The sequence below is a fragment of the Helianthus annuus genome, chromosome 3 (genome assembly GCF_002127325.2).
Source record: "Helianthus annuus cultivar XRQ/B chromosome 3, HanXRQr2.0-SUNRISE, whole genome shotgun sequence".
Classification (NCBI taxonomy): Eukaryota; Viridiplantae; Streptophyta; class Magnoliopsida; order Asterales; family Asteraceae; genus Helianthus; species Helianthus annuus.
This window is the reverse complement of record NC_035435.2, coordinates 137,749,476-137,771,235: the sequence shown is the minus strand read 5'-3', so window position 1 is coordinate 137,771,235 and position 21,760 is coordinate 137,749,476. Positions and strand designations below refer to the sequence as shown.

Below are 21,760 nucleotides of genomic sequence, written 5' to 3'. Positions count from 1 at the left end.
CGTATTATATTCAAAACATATTTTGTTGCCATATTATCTAAATTTAAGACAACAATCATTAAGTAACCGAATAACTGAAAACAAACATAAATATGACATATATAAGATAACTTTTTACATCCATAACAAAAATATATAAGATAAGTTTGTACATCCATAATAACAATAAAAACAACAACAGGTCTATGCATCCAAATCCGAATCTGAATCCTGATGCTGCTGCTGCGGCTGGTGCTGCTGATGTGGTGCTCGAGCCGGTGGAAGCGGTATCGGGGGTAATCCCTCTCTCTCTCGTCTATCCTGCTCCGCCCGTACCAGCCAACCTACCAAATCGTTGAGCCTGTCAAGCTCGGCTCGTACATCCGGATGTAGCGCAGCTCCTGGGGCATGACCTCGAATAACGTGACGTGGAAACTGAGGTGCCCCGGCAGGTGGCGGTGGCTGTGGCACCGCTGCACCGTCTAGATCCTCCGGAGGGTCCTCCACGGGCACTACATCAGCAGGATCTGCAGGAGGATGAACGGGCTCGAAATGCTCTGGTAGGGCCTCCTCTCTCCATACGCCCCCTTCGCGGTTTTTAAACCGCGGGCCAACGGGGAACCTCTTGATAACCCTCATCCCCCACAGCGACTGCATACCCATCCGCGTCGGCATGATTTCCGGCGTCCGTAGATGTGGGTCCTGGTGTGGTACGAGGCCCAATGAACGGGCAATGACGGTCACGTACGCCCCGCCATACAAAAATCCGCGCTCCTGCCGGTGATGGGCGGAGGCGTAGTACTGGGCTAGACCGTGTGCTAGCGCGCACGGCCTCCTATACAACAAACAATAAAGGAAAAAAAGATCTGTGGTCGTACACCACTCACAGCTGTAGCCGCGCGCCGAAATAGAAGTAGCAAGCAAATGGTGCAGATACCTGCAGATAGTGTTAGCGAAATACAAAAACAGAGATTAATAAACAGTGCATATAATCACAATAATTGCCATAATAAACATACATACCTGTATAGTGGGTCCCCAACAAACGACACCCTCCCCTTCGACTTCCCGTGCTCCCAATGATCCGCCCCCGCAATCACCTGCCAAAACCCTACAAGAGTGGGTTTTTCAACCACCACTAGCCCCGCTGTGTAAATCTCAGTCTCGATCTCCTCCTGCATGTATAAACCACAATGCACCGCAAACTCTGCTAGCGTCATCGAACGCATAACGCCAGCAAGCCTGAAAGAAACCTCAGGCGGATGGGGAGCACCTGGGTACGGAAGCGGCACTGGCTCCCCAGGAGGGTGAAATGTGAATGACGAAAGGAACTCGACCAGCAGCTCCCTGTAGGTCGGCGTGTGCGCCAAATCAAAAAGATGATTCCACGGCGAATCGACAGGTATAAACCGACGCACTCTCGGCGTCTCAGCAATCTCATCCATCGCATCCCAGTCGATCGATGCATGCGATCCAACGTGCATCCTCCTAAGCTTCTGGCAATGACGGGCGGCGTCGGTGCCGTCGGGAAACTCTAGATATGGATGCCCCTGCAGCGTATCCACAGGCGGTCGCCGTCTCCGTCGTGGACCCTGCTGAACCGGCTCTAAGTGAATGTCATCGCCCGGCATCAGATCGTCCTCCATAATAAATACTGTATACGTATAAAAACAATAATAAATAAAACAATAATAAATAAATAAATAATTAAATAATAATAATAATATAATAATATAATAATAATTAATAAATAATAATAATAATAATTAATAAATAATAAATAACAATAATAATAATGTTTTTAATAATAATAATTAATAAATAATAATAATATTAACAATAATTAATAATAATAATAATAATAATATTTAATAACAATAATAATAATGTTTTTAATAATAATAATAATAATATTAATAATATAATAATTAATAAATAATAATAATAATAATATTTAATAACAATAATAATAATAATAACAATAACAATAATTAATAATAATAATAATAATAATATAATATTTAATAAATAATAATAATATTTAATAATATAATTAATAAATAATAATAATAATAACAATAATAATAATTAATAATAATAATAATAACAATAAACAATAATAACAATAATAAAAATAACAAAAAAAAAATTCAGAGCCTCGTATAGCCCTCGTATAGGGCTATACTCGGCGTCCTGTTCTACATGTTCATCTTCAACCTTATACTCAAACCCCCAAAACCCAACAAAATTCAAATTTTAGGGCAAACCTACGGTCTAAAGGCATAAACGAGACAAAAATACTTAACTACGGGATGAAATACGTACCGGTGATGCTTCAAATCTTCAAAAATACGGTTGAAATACGTACGAGGCGTATAGATCAGTCTTCAGCGTATGTGTGTGTTTTTTTGTTTGGGGGTGTAATCTGTGTCGTCTAGCCCCCCCCCCCCCCAGAGTTATACGAAACATAGACGACTCGTATAGAGCTATACGAGACGTCTATGCTTTTTGTTAAATGACTTTTTTGCCCCTGTATAGCCCTCAGTATAGCCTTTTTTCAGGGGCAAAATGGTAATTAACCAAACCAAAAAGATATTTCTGGAATGGTTAATTACCATTTTGCCCCTGAATAATGCCTATACTGGAGGCTAAACAGGGGCAAAATGGTCATTTACTAAAACTTTTTTAATAATAAAAAAAGGAAAAGGTGTTAAAGTTGCCGCCTCAGTTGTACTCCTCGTACAGAGCTGTACGCGTCGTATAGGCTTCGAAATTACCTTTGAGCCCCTGTTAAATGGCTATACTGGGGACTTTCAGGGGTAAGATAGTAATTAACAAAAACTATTTTCAAAATTCAAATTTAAAAGAAAAGAATTGTTACCGCTCAAATAGACGACCCGTACAGGTCTATACGAAGCGTCCATGTTCAAAAAATTCAAATTTTGAAATTCAGATATTCAAAATTTAAATTTTCAAAAACCCGCTCAAATATACGCTCCGTATAGCGCTATACGAGGCGTCTGGTTTAAGTAAAATTACTTTTTAGCCCCTGAAATAAGCCTAGATTGGGGGCATATCAGGGGCTAAATGGTCTTTTGTGCAACCATATACGACCCGTCTAGCTCTATACGAGTCGTATACTTGTATTTTTTTGTAGAAATTATAATAAAAATTACCTTTTAATGAATTCTAATTATAGAATAATGATAGAAATTATAATAAAAATTATAGAATTTGTAGAAAATTATAGAAAAATACTATTAATTACAAAAAAATACTATTAATTACAAAAAGATAGTATTAATTACAAAAAAATACTATTAATTACAAAAAAATACTATTAATTACAATAAAATACTATTAATTACAAAAATCATTCTTCCGTGTAACTATCTATGTAATTAAGACTGGGGTTTGATCTTGGCCGAGGATTCATTATCGATGTATACCATTCTAGGCGTGGCAAGTACATATCTTCCCATTGTTCTGTATGGGGTCTTCGGTGGGTCAACCATAGCCCGTGTGCTGGTGGCATAGGATAATCCCCTTCCAGCTTAACATGTATGAAGTAGTTCTCGTTAACATGTGTAAGCGTTATGAATAATGGTTGTTGATTAGCCGGAGGACTTAGTATTGGGAAGTAAGTGGAACTCGCACCCATGGTTGTCGTTAACAGGTGCACCCCGATACCGTACGTTTGTGCAATAAGAAGTCCTGCAAAGGGGAAGTCCATCCAGTGATTCTCCCCACAACCGGCCACTGAATCCCAAATTAGGCCCTGACGATGCGTGTAAAAATAACCTTCAGCCCATGCTTCAAATATTGGGAACCAGATCGATTCGTTCTGATCCATTTCTTGGACAAGATCCCTTCTAATAAGCCCCCATGAACTCTGATCCATCCCTAAGCCCACAGCCACAGACCGAAACCCACAATGACCGTCCGGTATCACATCTCGTATGCACGAGACGTACGGATGGAACACTGGCGGAATGTCAGACTTAAACCGTTCGATGATTCCCACGTACTCGTCCCCAATGATTAAAGGAAAACCGTGATCATCTCGTGTCTCTTTCTTCTTAGAACTCTTTGAACGGCTTAGGCTCGCTTTGGGTTTTTGGGACCTTATAACCGACTGTTGTGAGGCCTGAGACGGAACGTACGAGCTGTGGCGAGGTTTATCGTACTTACTTTGTCGTGAACCTTCAAAGCACGTGTTTGCATCACCGAAGGAGCTTCTCCTCAATTCTTCATCTATACGAGAGGCCTCGTCCAACCTTTCTTGTACCTGCTTTGTTGTTGGTCGGCCACGAGTATTTTGTTGGACAACCGGTGGTTTCTTGGTAGATTTCGTTGGAGTCAACACCGCTTTAATCTTTGAAAGCAGGCTTTTTTGCTGAGCTGGGGGGTGCGACTGTAATTGTTGTCTAACAACATCTAGCTCTTCGACCACGTCAAGGGAGTCGTCTATCAATTTACAACTTTGGAAGTTAAGTTTCCGCCAGAAGACGTCTATGTCTTCGAGTTGAATCGGACGCTCTGCACGGTTAAAAACAATATTGTTTAAGTAAAATGAAAAAAAGGAAATATATCACACAAGTGTTGTACGTTTAACAATTATTACCTTCACGCATGTATTTTTCTATCCTACAAGCACAGGGCAACCCACAGCTGTGCCACATTTGGCAACCACATGATGAATTAAAGCGCTCCAAGACATCTAGCTTCCTAATTGCCTCTCCATGCAACAAGTCAAGGGCTTTGTGGGATACTTTTCCAAGTAGGTGTTGAAACATCGGGTGTTTGTGGTGTTTCATTGTTTTTTCGATGCTTTCTCGAAAAGTCTTCCTTATTTCACCGAACTGTGTCTCAACTATATCCCGGACACAACCAACTACACGGTCCAGCGAGCTCCTATCTTCGACGTATCTCTTTAAGTTGGCGTGTTGGCTCTCAACTCTGTTTGTAGTACGATTACCAAAGTTGCGCCTCTTATCAGTCCACGCAAAGACAAACATCTCCTTATAGTCTTTTAGCCAGTTATCGTACACGTATTTGAAGACTCCTAAAAAGTAAAAATAATTTAATAAAATTTGCATAGGTGAGTCGTATGTTATTAGAAAAACTTACTAGAACGTTTGCACTCCACAAGTCGCTTTCGCATGTTGCGCAAGTGGTAGTCGTAGATGGGTATGGATGGAGACTCAATCAATGTCCCCCAGAATGACATAAATTTCTTCCAGTCGTCGTCTGTGAAGGCACCCTTGCAGTGCTTCATAACATTCTGTTGTATGTGCCACCTGCAAAGAAGCCTGGAGGCGTCTGGAAATACTTTAGCACACGCGCCCATAAGGGCTAGGTCTCTATCCGTTAAAATCACACGTGGCTCCATACATTCATCCAACATTGACTTAACCCTCTCAAGCACCCACACAAAGTTATCACCCCGTTCTTTACTAACAACGGCATGCGCGATAATAAACGATTTGTTGGTAGGCGTCATACCAACAATCTGGATAAAGGGCATATTGTATATGTATGTCTTGTACATTGCATCGATCATCATGACGTGGGGGAATGCACGCCACATGACTCTCGAGTCCCGATGAAGAAAGAAGATCTCTGTTACGATCTCTGTTCCGGGTTCTTCCCGTGTCTCGTAAATAAAGTCGTTGTTTATCAGCACATTTTCTAGTGACTGCATGGGAGTCAATCCTTGTCTTTGTTCGGCTCTAATCTTCGCTACAACGTTTTGAACGTCTTTCTGAACATGAAACCTGTCGGGGTCCTGCTTCCTTATCGTTTGAAATATTTTGCACGGCTCCATGTTTTGAGCTGTCAGCTGCTCGATCAGTTTCATTTCGCTTGGAGTAAACCTTCGCACAAACGCGTGGGCCGACAGGTCCTCACAAAGTTCGTGGTTATGTTCAATTGTTCCGTCTTTTATCTCCCAGGTTTCATACGGGTGGTTTCGGACAGCCAGCAGGTAAAACGGGCAACCGGTTTTTTTGCTTCCAGCTTTTCTAAGTGTTGCTGTACTCTGGTGCTCACCACCACGATCACATTCAAGCCATACCCTCCCGGTTCTTCCCCCGATTTTCTTTGATCGACGGGTGACAATAACGAAACCATCCGCATTTGCTATTTCTTGTATCCGTTTCTTTAGTTCATCTAAGGAGTTGAAAACCTGTAACATCGACAATATTAATAATAATAATAATAATAATAATAATAATAATAATAATAATAATAATATAATAATAATAATAATAATAATAATAAAAATAATAATAATAAAAATATTAATAATAAAATAGTAATTTATACCGTCTTTTTTAAGTACAGACTGTCCAGAATGGGAGGTGCTTCACCACCATATCTACCATATCACCATAACCACCATATCCTCCAACGTCCGAATTGTTTTGATGAACGTAAGGAGTGCCCGGGGAAATGAATTGCTGATGATCACCGTCTCCTCCGTATCCACCGTATCCCCCGTATCCACCGTATCCACCGTATCCACCATATCCACTGTCTCCTCCGTATCCACCGTCTCCTCCGTATCCACGGTCTCCTCCGTATCCACCGTCTCCTCCGTATCCACCGTCTCCTCCGTATCCACCGTCTCCTCCGTATCCACGGTCTCCTCCGTATCCACCGTCTCCTCCGTATCCACCGTCTCCTCCGTATCCACCGTCTCCTCCGTATCCACTAGCATGGTATGAGTCATCTACAGGGGTTGTTTCATCAACAGGAGGATGCTTGTTCAAATCTAGAAACGGGTTGTTTTGTTTTCCTTGTATACTAGACACAACCTCCTCTTGCTCATTAGAATCGGGAACGCCAGACTCCTCCAAAATAGACAACCGTATCATCATTAGAATACTGCCCGAAGATATAGTTGCCGTCCCAATATGATGACATTTCAACACTCCGGGATGATAAGAACGCAAATACAAATAAAAGAAGAAACAGAATGTGAGTGTTTGTTTGTTGAATGCTCGGATGTGGACCAAGAACGCACTGTAGGTTGCATTTTATGTGAGCTAAAGACACCTCGTATAGGTCTTTACTCCCCGTATGCCTTTAAGTCATGTCGAGCATAGTCTCATCATAGTCAAATCGGTCAGCCCAAGACGCCTCGTATAGACCTATACGAGGCGTCTAAGTACCCTCGTATTGACCCCTCGTACAGGGCTAGACTCCCCGTATAAGTTGACTGATGTGACGTTGTACGAGGTGCAGAAGCTGGTCGGGAAAAGCAAACCTATACGCCTCGTATAGGGCTATACGAGGCGTCTAGAAGGGTGTGGATTTAGGGAATAAGGTGTGTGAATATGTACACCCTTTAAAAATAAACAAAAAAATTAGCATACTTTTTGTACAATTATCATTAGAACCCCTCGCTCGAGCCACGATTGTCATACCGCAACCTAACCGTCTCCAATGTGGACTACTTGACTGCTGCCAACCCATTGGCTCTCCCCAGATGCGCGAAAACCCGACCTCCAACCGTCCGAAGGCACGACAGTGAAACAATTGGCAAAATCTCGCCTCCCATCCAAGTCGAACCGGCGCCACCCGTATTTGCTCTTCACTTGGATGCCGAAGAAAATAATGAGGAGAGTGAGAATCGAACCTGAGTCACAAAGAACACCAATTCTTTCTCCAACCACTCCACTCATTGACAATATTTATTGGGTAATTACAATTAAGTAGACATATTTTATTTAATCATAATTACATAAATATTTTCTACAACATAAAGTTAAATGTTGAATTTTATAATTCTTTGTATTACATTTTATGTATTATTAATTACATATTTGGATCTAACAAATATTAGAGAAATAATAGATTATATATATTTTAGTTTATTAATAATGCACTTCATTTTCTAATTTATAAACATTTAAAACCACATAATTCAAATTTTTTTGAAAACCACCCAAAGCTAATAGTACAACCAACTAAGCTAAAACTTGTTGTTTATTTATAATGTTTAAATAGGGTTGAGATCCTGTACAAACAGTGCTAATTATAAGAACCGTAAGAACAGATCTGAACCATTGTTAATTTAAATTAAGGGTTGATATTGATTATAAATAAAACTCTTATAATTAAAAATTACTACTAACAAATTAGGGGTAATTTTGTAAAATTGCTAGTCATTTGACCATTTTCTATTAAATACAAATTCCACCAAGGTTTTTTAAACTAAAATAACTTTTATATACTTCATTATTTTTTTTAAAAATATATACCATAAAATCAAGTATTTTTTTATCTTTAATATGAGTACCATATTGCTATACCTTTTTGTATTTATAAAAGTGTTTTTTAAAAAAAGTTAACAAAAGGTGTTTTATATTTGTGCTAATAAGGTGCTGATTATGTGTTAATTACAAAATAATACAAACAAACACCAAAAGTAGATATAATCAGCACATCTGGTGTGCTGATAATGGAGAACGATTGAAGATGTTGTGCTAATGTCGTTTATGTTGATAATGGAGAACGATTCGAGGACGATGTGCTGATAATGAAGAACGATTAATGATGTTGTGCTAATTATATAGTGTTGTGCTGATTATATTTTTTGTAATTATTTTTAATTAGTTATAAATAAATATGGTCAAAAAGTCTAAATTACCCCTAAACTAATTTTTTATTGATGGACACTTGTCAATTATGTATTGGTTCTTATGGTTCTTACAAACTTAAGTGTTTGTATTTGATCCCATTCCTGTTTAAATATACTCAAATCAAATACAGATCTAAAAGTAAAAGTCAATCTCTTATTGTCCTAGTCGTATAGTGTGTTTTTTTCCACTAAAGTGGTGTGAGTTCAAATCTTACAAAGTGACATTAAGTTAGGGATCACAATGGGATGAGCTTACATATCCCAACCCAAAATCAGATTAGATAAGCTTGTCCCAAACCCTTCGAGTTTCTATTGGGTAATTACCCATTAGGTATAAGTGATCCAAAACTAGTCGGGTATCTATTGGGTAACAATTAATCAGTTATATTTAGCATTATCACAATAAAAGTATATCAAATACCTACAATATATATAAATAGATACCTAAATGTATAAAAAAATACCCAAATGCATAGATTACAAAAATAGTGTATGTTAATTTGGACCACTGTTAGTGCAAGATGACAATCTAGATGTTTAAAAAAGAGAAAATTACCAGCATAGCCGTTTGACCAAGCCAATTTCGAAAATGGCCATTTGACCGGGCATAATGCACCCTCCCATGAAAGTGAACTCCCATAATTATGCACCTTCAATCCAACCATCAGCTAGCCGACACGTGTCCATGCTGCCTGAAACGGCTTTATGCCGCCTCGCCTGGCAGCCGAGCCGCTTCCCCCCCAAGCCAAGCCGCTTCACCGCCTGCCCACAAGTACAAGCCATGCCGCCTAATTTAGAAGCCAAGCCGCGTTAAGTACAAGCCGAGCCGCTACAGTATCAGTTTTTAAAAAATATCAAAATATATAAAAAAACATCAAAAAAATATCAAAAAACTTCAAAAAATATCAAAAAAAATCCAAAAATATCAAAATACTCTTTCTCTCCATATATTTAATAACTCGGTTGAATATTGTGAAGAATAGAATTCATTTTTATCTCTTTTATCTTTGTTTTTTATTAATTATTAATTTAATAAATTAATATTTTATTAACTTAAATAAACTAATATTTTAATAAATTAGTTTTTGGTTAACAAGGTTAGTAGAAAACTAACCTAGTTAGTAGATCCTTTAATACATTCAAAATAACCTAGTTAGTCCAAATAGGTTAGTTTTTATAAAAGAAACCACTAACTGAGTTAGAAAACTCAGTTACTTCAGTTAAGAGTCAAAAAAAAGAAACAAAAAGGGGGTCCTTCTGTTCGGACCGGCCCTCTGCGTGACTCGTACCCGCGCCGCTATGTTACAATCAAAGTGTCTTAGCCAGTTTTTCCTCCAGGCAGGAGCTGATAGGATACCCAAGTTAATTCCTTTTATATGTTAATTGAAAGTTTTAGAATAGCCAGCTTTTTCCGCCGCTATGTTACATCCTTTGAAATACGGTTACTGATTCTATTTCAAGGTTTGCATTCTATGTTTTCTTTAAAATTTATATTAAAATAAGGGACAAAATGTTGTGTATGTTTAATTTAAAAAAGAAAATTATATTTTCCTTTCATCGTGATATCTTTTGAAAAAGATTGTAGTTACAAATCTCTTAAACTGGAATTGATTTCGTTTAATTTGTACAAGGAAATGAATACTTTAAATTTATTAAATTAAATAAACTAATTGAAAGTTTTATATGTTAATTGAAAGTTTTAGAATAGCCAGTTTTTCCGTCGCTATGTTACATCCTTTGAAATATCGTTTATATAAATAAATATATCAAGTCATTCATGGAAAAAACTAAGAAATATCGTTTATATAATTTTTTTAAATAACTAATCATGATTTATATCGGAAATTTGTATATATTTTTATCGATAAGAGTTGAATTAGAAATAATAAACATTATACTTAAATCAATATTATACAAAACGGGCTTATAAATTCTAAAAATATTACAATATTACACAACCTACTTATTAAATCCTAACAATATTACACAATCTACTTATTAAATCCTAAAAATATTACACAATCTACTTATTAAATCCTAAAAATATAAAACTACATAGCATTAAAAAAAAAACTACGAAGTAAGATAAATATTAAAGTGGTCAACCAACTTAAAATCCGTATTCTCTTCGTGCCTAAACTCGACCCTCGCGATATACACCCGATCATCGTGGCTCAACCCAGCCGCCGGGACACGGTTGTAGTAACGTTTAAACCGATCCAACTTCGGTTTAAGATCACGCCATTTGTGTTGACACGCGTTTAAGTTGTGTCGCGCGTTGCCGACGTGCTGTTGATAGTGTTGAAACGCTTGCCCCCAGTACGCGGTTTGTCCGCGTTGTAAATTTCGTTTAGCGTCAACGATAGCTGTTACTAATGCTAGTTCTTCTTCTTCTGTCCAATTAACCATCTTGTGTTTTTTTTAAGTAACAAACTTGTGAATGGTTTGGGAGACTAATCAATTGTGGCTATTTATAGCCAACATTGGCCACCCCACACCGCTACCCCACACCCCCCCCCCACACCGCTACCCCCCAACACAGCTACCCCACACCGCTACCCCACACCCACCCCCACCCCACCCCCCCCCCCCACCTCGGTAATAGCTATCCCCCACCAAAGAATTGTGGCTATTTAAGGTTTTTTTATGTTTTTAAATATTAAAACTTAATAGGTTAGTTAAATTAAAGGGGTATTGATAGTTAATAAATAAAGTAAAATAGAAACTACGAGTGACGAAAAACTCGGTGCAAACTCGAAATTCAACTATTTATTTAATTTTAATTAGAATATTTAACTCTAATGAACAACATAATACAAGACGAAAAAAACCCAGCTAAATAGTAACAACATCTTCACGCGTGTATACTTCACCGCCATTGTTAACGCTTCGTCTTGAAGATGCCTAATTTCACTTGCTTGATTTGCAACAGTCACATGTTGTTGTTCATGCATGAAATGTCGAAATACATCAATAGCTCTTTGGCACGAGGGCCCCTCTGCCCAATCCACAAACCCACAGCCTCCTCGTCGACTGATGCAACAATAGAATTTTCTTCCCGGGTTTGTAGCGGTCCAGGAAGTTTTTATAATTGTTTGCGATCCACAATTCCTGCATAGCACCATTTTGCTAAGTGTAGTTGATTTTTTTTGGGGGGGGGGTATATATAGGTGGTGGTAGGTGTAATAAGGGACTATTATTAATTTTTTTTTTTGGTAACATATTATATTATATTCAAATACATAACAAATCTAATAAAACGGTGTCGTTACATCACTATTACGTTCAACACTCTGAATTATTTTTTCAACACTCGACTCTCCTTCTAATTTTGAATCATAGAAAAGCATAGCAAGGTGCCGCCTCATATTGCTAGCCGTTACGTTGGGGTCTTCACCGTCATTAATCTGCTTCCCGTTAATTAGCTTTTCCAGGAAAATGCAAACCCATACCCCACAATCTCCTAAAGGCCCTGTTTGTTGAGGCACGTTGTGTGCAAAAGTAACATGAAAGGGGTAAGTCAGCGGTATGGGCATTGTGGTGTAGTAACCGTGCCTACGTAGCCAATTGTCAAAGACAAAATTAATATGAGTGAGCACTTGGTCTCTTCCCCGGTCCAGAAATGGCGCTTCTGCAAGGCTACAAAATATAAACATAAAACATATTAGATAATGACAAAGTAAAAAAGAAATGTTACAATTAATAAATTTTTAACTAAAAACACAAACGAAAAAGAATAGTACCTGTCGTAAACAGTCAGAGTACGGTTAACCAGGTTGAAAACCCCCAGAAACCAGTGTGTTTGCGGTATAAGCAAAGGTACATACACCTATATTTTATTTTTTAAAATTAATAAACTTTTACGGAACTATGTAAATAAAATTAAAATTAAATTAGAAAGAACCTCATCAACTGTAGTAATTGCTGGAAAAGGTTCCACGACCCCGGTGTAATAACCCTTGTATGTTTGTTCAGGGAGAGTCGTTCCATAAAAATACATTTGGAAATATGGTGGTAAAATACTCCAACGGGCATTACGATCTCTCGATTCATACAAGTGGATCATCCAACCAAAGATATGCTGTTTAGCAAAAAATCAAATAATATTTTACTTTTGTTAGTAAACAGATAATATATCTAAAATTCCTTACATCATCGCTCAACCACCCCTCGTTATCGTCACCTAGCAGTGCTGACCAGAATGACGGACCTACGAATCCACCCGTCGTTAATCGGAGCTGGACATCGCCACTACTAGGATACCAACTCCTAATTTCAGCGATCTTTTGATCATCTGTTTTTCGCTTCCTTGTTGGCCCTTTTTTCAAATGTTTAAAAACAACAAATGGTGATAGCACACAGGATGAGGGCTTGACAAGCCGTTCAGATCGCCTCAAATTGACCAACTCCGGATCAGCATTCTACGAGAAAAAAAATATATAAGACTATACAGTTGAAAAATTATATTTTAAAAAATTTCATTAGTTTATAACTTACAATATCTTCTTGCATTCTGTTGAAGCTCGGCACACGATAACTATTATCGTACACTTCAAACTGGTCGGCTACACCCTGAAATTATAAATTTTAAAAAATGTCATCAGTTTATAAATAATTTATTATTATGAAAAATTTATAAAAATAATAAATTAAAAAAATTCAAGTATTACCTTATCACTAAAGTTAACTTCTGGCATGGAAAATGGAGTACTACCAGGAACCGGCCGAACACCATGTAAACCCGCAGAAGTTAACATGGCAGTTAACTTGTGGTTGTTTTCATCCATGATCAAACTTATCTTGTGATTGTTTTCATCCATCAACAACTTAAATTTTTCAATAAGTTCGTCATTAGAACCAACCCCATAAGAAAATTGACCGGGACCAAAATTTTGTTGTGGAATTTCTGTTCGGTCTGGTGCCGGGGAAAACGGTTGTTTCGGCTCATTTAAACCGAAAATATTATTATACACCTCATTTAAATCTTGAGGCCGTACTTGAGCTGTCATATGTGACCGTACATCAGACGACGTGTCAATACCATACAGTTGACGTTGGGTATCCAAATAATCTGAACTGGCAACAAACCACTCAGTTCGCATCTCAGCATCGGTGGGTAGTATGCACATAAGAGGTTGGCATTCAGGTTTCTATATTTTGCGATACAAAAAATTATAAGAACAGGTACCTAAAGTAAATAAATATGTTTTATAATTGTAAATTTAGTGAAAATACCTTAATAGCATTACGGAGATATTTCTCCACACCTTGCTTCTGGTACTTAGTTCCGGCTCCCCAACCTAAAAATCTTGGAATCGTCTGTACTTGAAATAATTCGGGTTCTGCTCGAAATTCTGGAAAAATCTCCATGATCCACATCTGCACATAAATGGGTATAATCTGTAATAATTAATTAATCAACATATAACTGTAATAATTAATAAGATGAAAGTGCTACCTTGAAGGGCCAGACGAAGCCTGTTAAAGAAAAACCAGTTGTATCTTTTTTTTGTCGAATGTACATATTATAAACATTCGTAACCGTGTTTTCCCAAAAATAGTTCCCCCATGGATACTGTCTAAATACCACCAGATCGTCTACAAGGTGTATCAATCTATCATCAAAAACATTAGTTCGTTGAAGTCCCAAAAAACCTAACCCTAACAACATCAAAAGACAAATCCTCGTTTGATCATCTGGATCTAATATCCCTAGAACAGCGAATTTTTCTTCAACCATTCCCATGTTAACACGCTTTTTCACATTGAACACTCTCCGTTTGAAGGAATCTTCGTGATCCTTTGGTGTCCACTCTGTGGGCCCAAACTCTAACCCGGTAATTAGACAGAAATTTTTAGGGGTAAACATTAGGGTTCTTCCGGCAAGCTTATAAGGAATACCAAGATGCGGTGTAGGTGTATCTTCTTGAAGACTTGCAACTCCGACTAAAAGCTTGCTATCACATACTCTACTTTTTATATCTAAATAATTACCAAAACAAGTTTCTCTGATATATGATTCGGTTTGTTCGGACATGGCATCCTTCAATCGCTCTATAACCGACCATTTTTGTCTAACTTTGATTTGGACTTTCTAGTAATTTTACATAAAAAAAAAAAAATATGTCATAATATTATAAAATAAACTAAAAATGTCATAAAAGGGAAAACATATATACTTACCTTTACAGGTGGAGGCGATTGGTATACTAGATCTTGCATCATCTGATCTTGTTGCATGTTACCTGGTCGGCTCGGGCCCTGGTAAAACTGGTCCATGGTCCCCTACTGTAGAATGGTGGTCCCAACTGCTCTTGGACTGTGGTCCCCTCGTAGAACTTTGGTGCACTTGGAAAGTGAGAAGTCTTTGTTTTTTTTCGTATTAAGAAGATTGTTCGGACACGTGTCAACACTGGGTGAACCGAGTAAGTGAAACGGCATATTTGTAGAGGTGAAGCGGCATTTTTAATGGCGAAGCGGCTTGGGGGTAGCGGTGTACCGGCATAAATACAGCGGTAGCGGCATGGCGACAGGTTACGCGGCATAAATACAGCGAAGCGGCTTGGGTTAGCGGTGTGCCGGCATATTTGTAGGTGAACCGGCATATTGGCAGGTGTACCGGCTTGGGATAGCGGTAGCGGCATAATGGGCATAGCGGTAGTGGCATATTGGCAGGTGTACCGGCTTGGGCAGGTGTAGCGGCATAATGGGCAGCGGTCAGGTCACATCATCTTGGAAAGGGAAAGACATAGGTGTAGCGGCATAACCGTCAGGTATAGCGGCATATCCGACAGCTATAGCGGCATATCCGACAGCTATAGCGGCATACCTACCGTAATTTATATTTTTTAATTTTTTTTTTATTTTACTAACATGGTAAGTTAATAAACAAAATAATTTATATTTATACTTATAAGTAATTAATTGTAAGACTTGGAGTATAAATACAACACACAAAAAAACCATTTTCTCTCATATAGTTGGAAAAAATGTCTAATAAAAACACTCAACCCGTTAACAAATCATCAAGTTGGATTCTTCGCAAATTGAGGAAGCCAAAAAACAATAGTGAAAGTTCGTCCTCTGAACCTTCAAATGCACAAAATGCTGAAGACAACCAGTTTGTACAGAACCGTGAAAGCTTACACCTCCATAGAACAGGTAGATGGGCAATTCTAGACGACGAAACGGAGAATTGGTCGAAAGATGTTGTCACATTTTACAATAATGGAGACGCTCCATTCTGCTACTCGGCTGTTTTCTCAAGATCAATTGAGTTAGACCAAAATTTTTGGGGCACTCTGTTGGGATATCGTAGTAACGGCTACCTAACGGCTTTAGTAAATTTCGTTTTAATCTTTGTACAATATGTTGTTTTTTTGATGTTAACATATCTAAAAATTAATAAATGATGCTTCTACAGCATATTGAAGGTTGGGTTGGAAGACTGATGGCTTGGAGGAGTAGAAAACTTCAAACGGAGAAAATGCTAAACTTGCGTTGGACTATTCTACCACCACAATTCTATGAGAATTTATTAGACTCTGTTACTAAAAACGTGGCTAAGTATGGTAATGGTAAATTAAACCCATTTCCTTCTTTCATCGACGTTGATTACGTTTTTTTCCCACTGCCGCTGGAAAATAGAGAATGGGTGCTGCTTCGACTTGAGTTGGTAACTCAGGAATTAGTTATATACGCATGTGAAAACATAAGTGTTGGTGAAAAGTACAGAAATGTTATTCACCCACGGTTGACTAAGTTCGCAGTTTATTTCGGAGCTTTGTTGGTGCATTTGCAATATTGGAAAAAGACGGGCAAACCGGAAAGACGCATGATTTTCGAGGTTAATGAAGAATACATGGTGTCTAACAGGTCACTCTCAGGAAATGAGGGAGTCTATCTATGTATGCTTATGGAGCATTTAGTAGCAGACAAACCAATTATTCGATCCGGACAAACAATTCAAAATTTTTTAGAATACAGACGTTTCATGGCAGATAAACTGTATTTTTGGCGATGTTTACCACGCCCAAATCTTGTTTAATGATATTTATTTTATTATTTTAAATGTTTAATTATTTATATTGAATTATGATGACTTCGTTCTATTATATAAACCCCCCAACATCCACACACACCATTACACCTTCAAAATAAACAGAACTCACTATGAACACAAACATGGGTGTAGGTAACCAAGATCCTATCGAACCAGTGGTTTCCGCAACACGTCGGCGATCCACTCGACGTCGACCGAACCCTCCTCCTTCGAACCAACTACTTCCCGCACCTGGGAGATTAACACGACGTCGTCTGAACCAAGAAACTACAAACCCACCACCTTCAATTAACTCAGAAAACCAAGAAACTACAAACCCACCACTAGAAAACGAAAACATTGTTTATGAATATTACCAGCAAGAACATCCTGACGATTTAACAGATCAAGAGTTGAACTTGGCATACGATTTAGCAATGAGCACACTTCAAATTGCATCGCCAAACACTAATCAACCTAACCAGATGCTTGAGCATGGAAGACCGGAAGGCTATGAAACGGACCCGGGAGAGGAGTATGTAGAATGGTGGGGGGAGGAGGACACTCGATGCCCAACACCGGAGAGCCCACGTCGTACATGTTGGTACTCCCCAAGATCTGACGGTCGAGACAGTGATCGTTCGGTCTCGCCGCCCCCATTCTTCTTGGGTGATTGGCCTTAGAAATAATCTATTTTTTATTTCTTAGATTTATAGTTTAATCGTACGTTTATATAAATGATTGTCCGTTTGTTTCCTATTCTATCTTAATAAATAAAGTCTTGTGCATTTTTTTAAGTAATTATTAGAAAAAAATTAAATTAAAAAAACATACATATTTGGATGGAGGTGGCTATATATACACATCTTTATGCTTCCTCTTTCCAACATACTGAGGAACTAATAATGTCCAAAAGGAGGTCTTGCTCAACCATTCCTCATCCAGTACAGAACACGCGTTGGATCATTGAAGATGATCGATATGACAATTGGTCTCCAAATGTTCTTGAGTTTTACTACGATGGTGATACACCAACTTGCTATTCGACATACATGGGCGTTACACCGTTAGGAAAAGACTGGTGGGGCGGACTTCTTGGGTTTTGTGGCAATGGTTTTATACAAGAAACGGTATTTAAAAATCTAAACATACGAACTATATATGTTTTTTTTTAATATTTTAAAATTAGTTTTGCCCTTTAATTTCCAGCACATAAATGCATGGTGTAACAAGCTAATGTATTTACGGGAAACTCAAAGCGAGACACGGCCATGCCAGTCTAATGATTATCGTTGGACAATTATGCCCCCTCATTTTTTCAACATGGTAGTTGAACAGAAGCATGATGCTTACAGCTATGCAGATGGGTCTAGACAAAAATTTCCTGCATTTTGGAATGTGGATACGGTAAAAGTTGTTTATTATTTTATTAATTTCATCCAAAAATAATTTGATCCGGCCATTTAAATATCGACATTTTGTAGGTCTACATGCCAGTTTCACACAAGGATCAACACTGGTTAATCTTACAGATAAACATGTTGTCACTAAAAGTTAAAGTTTATTTCCCAAATAATTGTAATGTAATGCATTGTGGAGAGTCGTTTTGCATACATAAAAAAATACATCAAATTCTACTTGAATTTGAGTCTCCATTCTTATGGTTTTTGGGTCGCATATCGTACTGGCAACTTTCTGGAATAAACGAGACAGATACCTTGGAGTGTGCGGGGGATGATGTGTGGCCAGATAACGGGGATCATACAGGTCGAAATTCCGGTGTAATTATTTGTATGTTAATGGAAAAACTTGTTCAAAACTTTGCATTGACATGGGAAGAGGAAAATCTACAGGATGCTTGTGTCAGATACAGACGGTACATGGCGGATGAACTCTACGCTGGCCGATTCACACCAAAAAAAAACTGATGTTTGTATCTATGCATGTTAAAATAATTCAAGTTAAAATATAAATATATTTTTCAAGTACAAGGATTTCAACAGAATGTTGTGCATAAAAAAAATTCCAAAATACTACACTAAAACTAAAAATCTCCCAAATTATAAGACGGAAAATAATTATCAGACGGATTATTTCCTGGGTCTTCGTGAGCAACGGTTTCCTTGCCTTTACGCGAACGTTGTTGCGATGGGATTGGGGCTGAACAAACGTCACGATGGTGTCCATGTGTCTTACACCTACCACAATATAGAGGCGTGGGTTCTTCCCCTCGAGACAAGATTCTGTTGTTTGCTCGCGGACGGCCCGACTGACGTTTTGTCATATGCGGGGGGCGAACATTTATAAGATCTTCTGGTATCTCCCATTCAGATTTATGAGGAAGAGGATTAATCGCTTCCTCGTATGTTTTTTTATACACTTCATTGGAATAACATCGGAAAGCATAATGACTGCAGTCAGTTTCACCTAAGAATTTGGATACAGCAATCACGTGCCCACAGGGTAGTCCAGAAACTTGCCAAACACGGCAACTACATGTTCGATCGTAAAAATTTACAAAACCACGTTTTTTCCTGTCGTCAACATCAAAGGTGTTCAACCCTACACCAGCGGCAGTCCAAGTTCTAGACCCATCAATTTTCTTTGCAATTTTTTTTTGAGCCCACTGGGTAAGCTCATGTCTTTCCTTAATTCCCTCCAGCCGACGATCATAGAACCATTTTTGAACAGATTGACGGAAAAATTCAATAAGTTGGGTTACTGGCAATTTACGATAGTCTTTAGACAAAGCGTTAATTGACTCTGCACTGTTAGATGTCATATAATGATATCGATTGCCGGGACAATGCGCTCTTGCCCACCGTCCAAACCCGATACTTATTAAAGTGTTCCGTATTCTAGGAACTGCAAGACATAGAGTGTGGAAAGCCTCATTAAAATCAGACAACCGGTAAGATTTACAGGTCTTCCACCAGAGGCTCTGGTATTCCTTTTTTTTATTCGACGGTAAACTTAAGTTCACCATTAAATGTCGACAGCAGAGACCATGATAAGCGTGTGGAAACACGTTGCTTACAGCTAAATGTATTGAATTGGCCCTATCCGATATGATCGCCATATCTGGAATTTCACCAACACAACCTTTAAGCTTTGAGAGGAACCATGTCCAAGAAGCACCATCCTCTGATTTGCCTATTCCATAGGCAATTGGTAAAATCTGGTTATTTCCGTCCATGCCAACTGCTAAAAACAATGTTCCTTTAAATTCACCCTTCAAATGGGCAGCGTCTATAATAATAACAGGTCTTAAATTACGCATAAAACTACGAACCTGAAAAAAAAATCAGTGAATGACCATCATATTTTAAGATAAAAAAAATATTATTAAGGTCCATGCCGACTTACCGCTGCACCAATAGCCACAAATACCATTTCAAATCGACTCTCGTCGTCAACCCAAATGTGAGTCACGGTTCCCGGATTCGCCCGCTCCAAATTGTAACAATAGATTGGGAGTTCGGCAAAAGAATCTCTGCTTGTACCTTGCAAGAGTTCTAAAGCATGACATTTTCCACGCCATGCTTGCATGTAACTAATATCAATTCCTAAATTTTGTTTAAAATCGGACTTTATCTCGGTTCCGCGATAAATTCGACCACCGTCTTTTAATTGAGGCACTAAATAATGACCCACAACTTGGGGGTTTGCCTGACGAAAATGTGGGTGTGTGAGCGTCTTTGAACAAGTGTGTTTATCGTTAAAATATTTAACGTAAAATGCGCTATCACCAGCAAAGCTGTATGCCCTAAAACGCCACTCACAACCATCAACAAAACATGACACTTCGTACCGTGATTTAGACGATCTATCAACTTTAAACTCAAATCGTTCTATCAAACATTTTTTACCCAATTCAAGTTTCATTTCCTCTTTGCTATTAAAAATGTGGCCTGGCTCAAACACAATAGAAGATATGCCTTGGGTATTACTCGGTAAATATAATTGGGTACAGTTTTCATTAATTTTTTTATCACTATCATCAAAAGATAAATTCAAATCAGGAACTTTGAAATTGTTTAAAAATGCGCAATCAGAAGACTCAACACCGGGTTCTTGAATGACATATAACTGAAATAATTCAAATGGTTTACTATTAGCCAAATTAAAGAAAAAAACAACATCATTATCATTCATTATATCTATCGGATCTGTAAACGAAGACATCCGGTAGGATATCCGAGTAATATTTTGAATATCACACATCTTTCGAATATAACTTAAAAAAGTGATGTAGGAAAAAGTAGTTTCAACTTCTAAACCACGTCTAATAATACAATCGTGACCGGCAACATACTCGATGTTCCCGTTAACAACCTCCCACTTACCCCCGATGTATATCACACACTTAACACCCATGAGTTATACTAAACGTGACCAAACAATGTATTACTACAAAGATAACGAGAAGACAAAACACAGATGTGTGTAAAAGACAAAAAACAGATGTATATATATATACATACGAAATTATAAATAAAAAAACATGTGTAGCGGCTTGGATGTGGATGAAACGGCTTGACCAGGTTGAAACGGCTTGGCCATAGGTTTAGACGGCTTGGCGGGAAGCTGAAGCGGCTCGTATCCGGGGTGTAGCGGCTTGGATGTTGGATGAAACGGCTTGAGCACAGGTTATAGCGGCTTGGGGGGTAAAGCGGCTTAAATTCAGACTATAGCGGCTTGGAATGGGGTAAAGCGGCTCGGCTTTATCATGAAGCGGCTCGGCTTGGCAGTCCTCAAAGCGGCATAAATCAGGCATTCGGCGAAGCGGCTTGGCTTGGGGGGGAAGCGGCTCGGCTGCCAGGCGTGGCGGCATAAAGCCGTTTCAGGCAGCATGGACACGTGTCGGCTAGCTGATGGTTGGATTGAAGGTGCATAATTATGGGAGTTCACTTTCATGGGAGGGTGCATTATGCCCGGTCAAATGGCCATTTTCGAAATTGGCTTGGTCAAACGGCTATGCTGGTAATTTTCTCTTTAAAAAAAGTTACACCAAAAGATTACAAAAAGAAAGTGTATACCACAAGGAGTATTATCGCCTAATCGTTGGGGATTTGGGCTTTAGGTGACTTTCG

General features: G+C 38.4%; 1 protein-coding gene across 1 annotated transcript; it reads right to left on the bottom strand.

The window, feature by feature from the left end:
• Positions 1-18,711: 18,711 nt before the first annotated feature.
• LOC110932115 lies at positions 18,712-21,044 on the bottom strand. The gene is made up of 2 exons (XM_022175472.2): positions 20,034-21,044; positions 18,712-19,959 (listed from the first exon to the last, which is right to left on the bottom strand). Exons 1-2 carry the CDS (start codon positions 21,042-21,044, stop codon positions 18,712-18,714), a joined length of 2,259 nt encoding a protein of 752 aa, XP_022031164.2.
• Between the last annotated feature and the right edge of the window lie 716 nt (positions 21,045-21,760).

Coding starts and splice junctions, on each gene's coding strand:
- LOC110932115 (XM_022175472.2), bottom strand. CDS start 21,044: ATGGGTGTTAAGTGTGTGATATACATCGGGGGTAAGTGGGAGGTTGTT. Junction 19,960..20,033: donor TTGTGGCTATTGGTGCAGCG/GTAAGTCGGCAT, acceptor TTTTTTTTTCAG/GTTCGTAGTTTTATGCGTAA.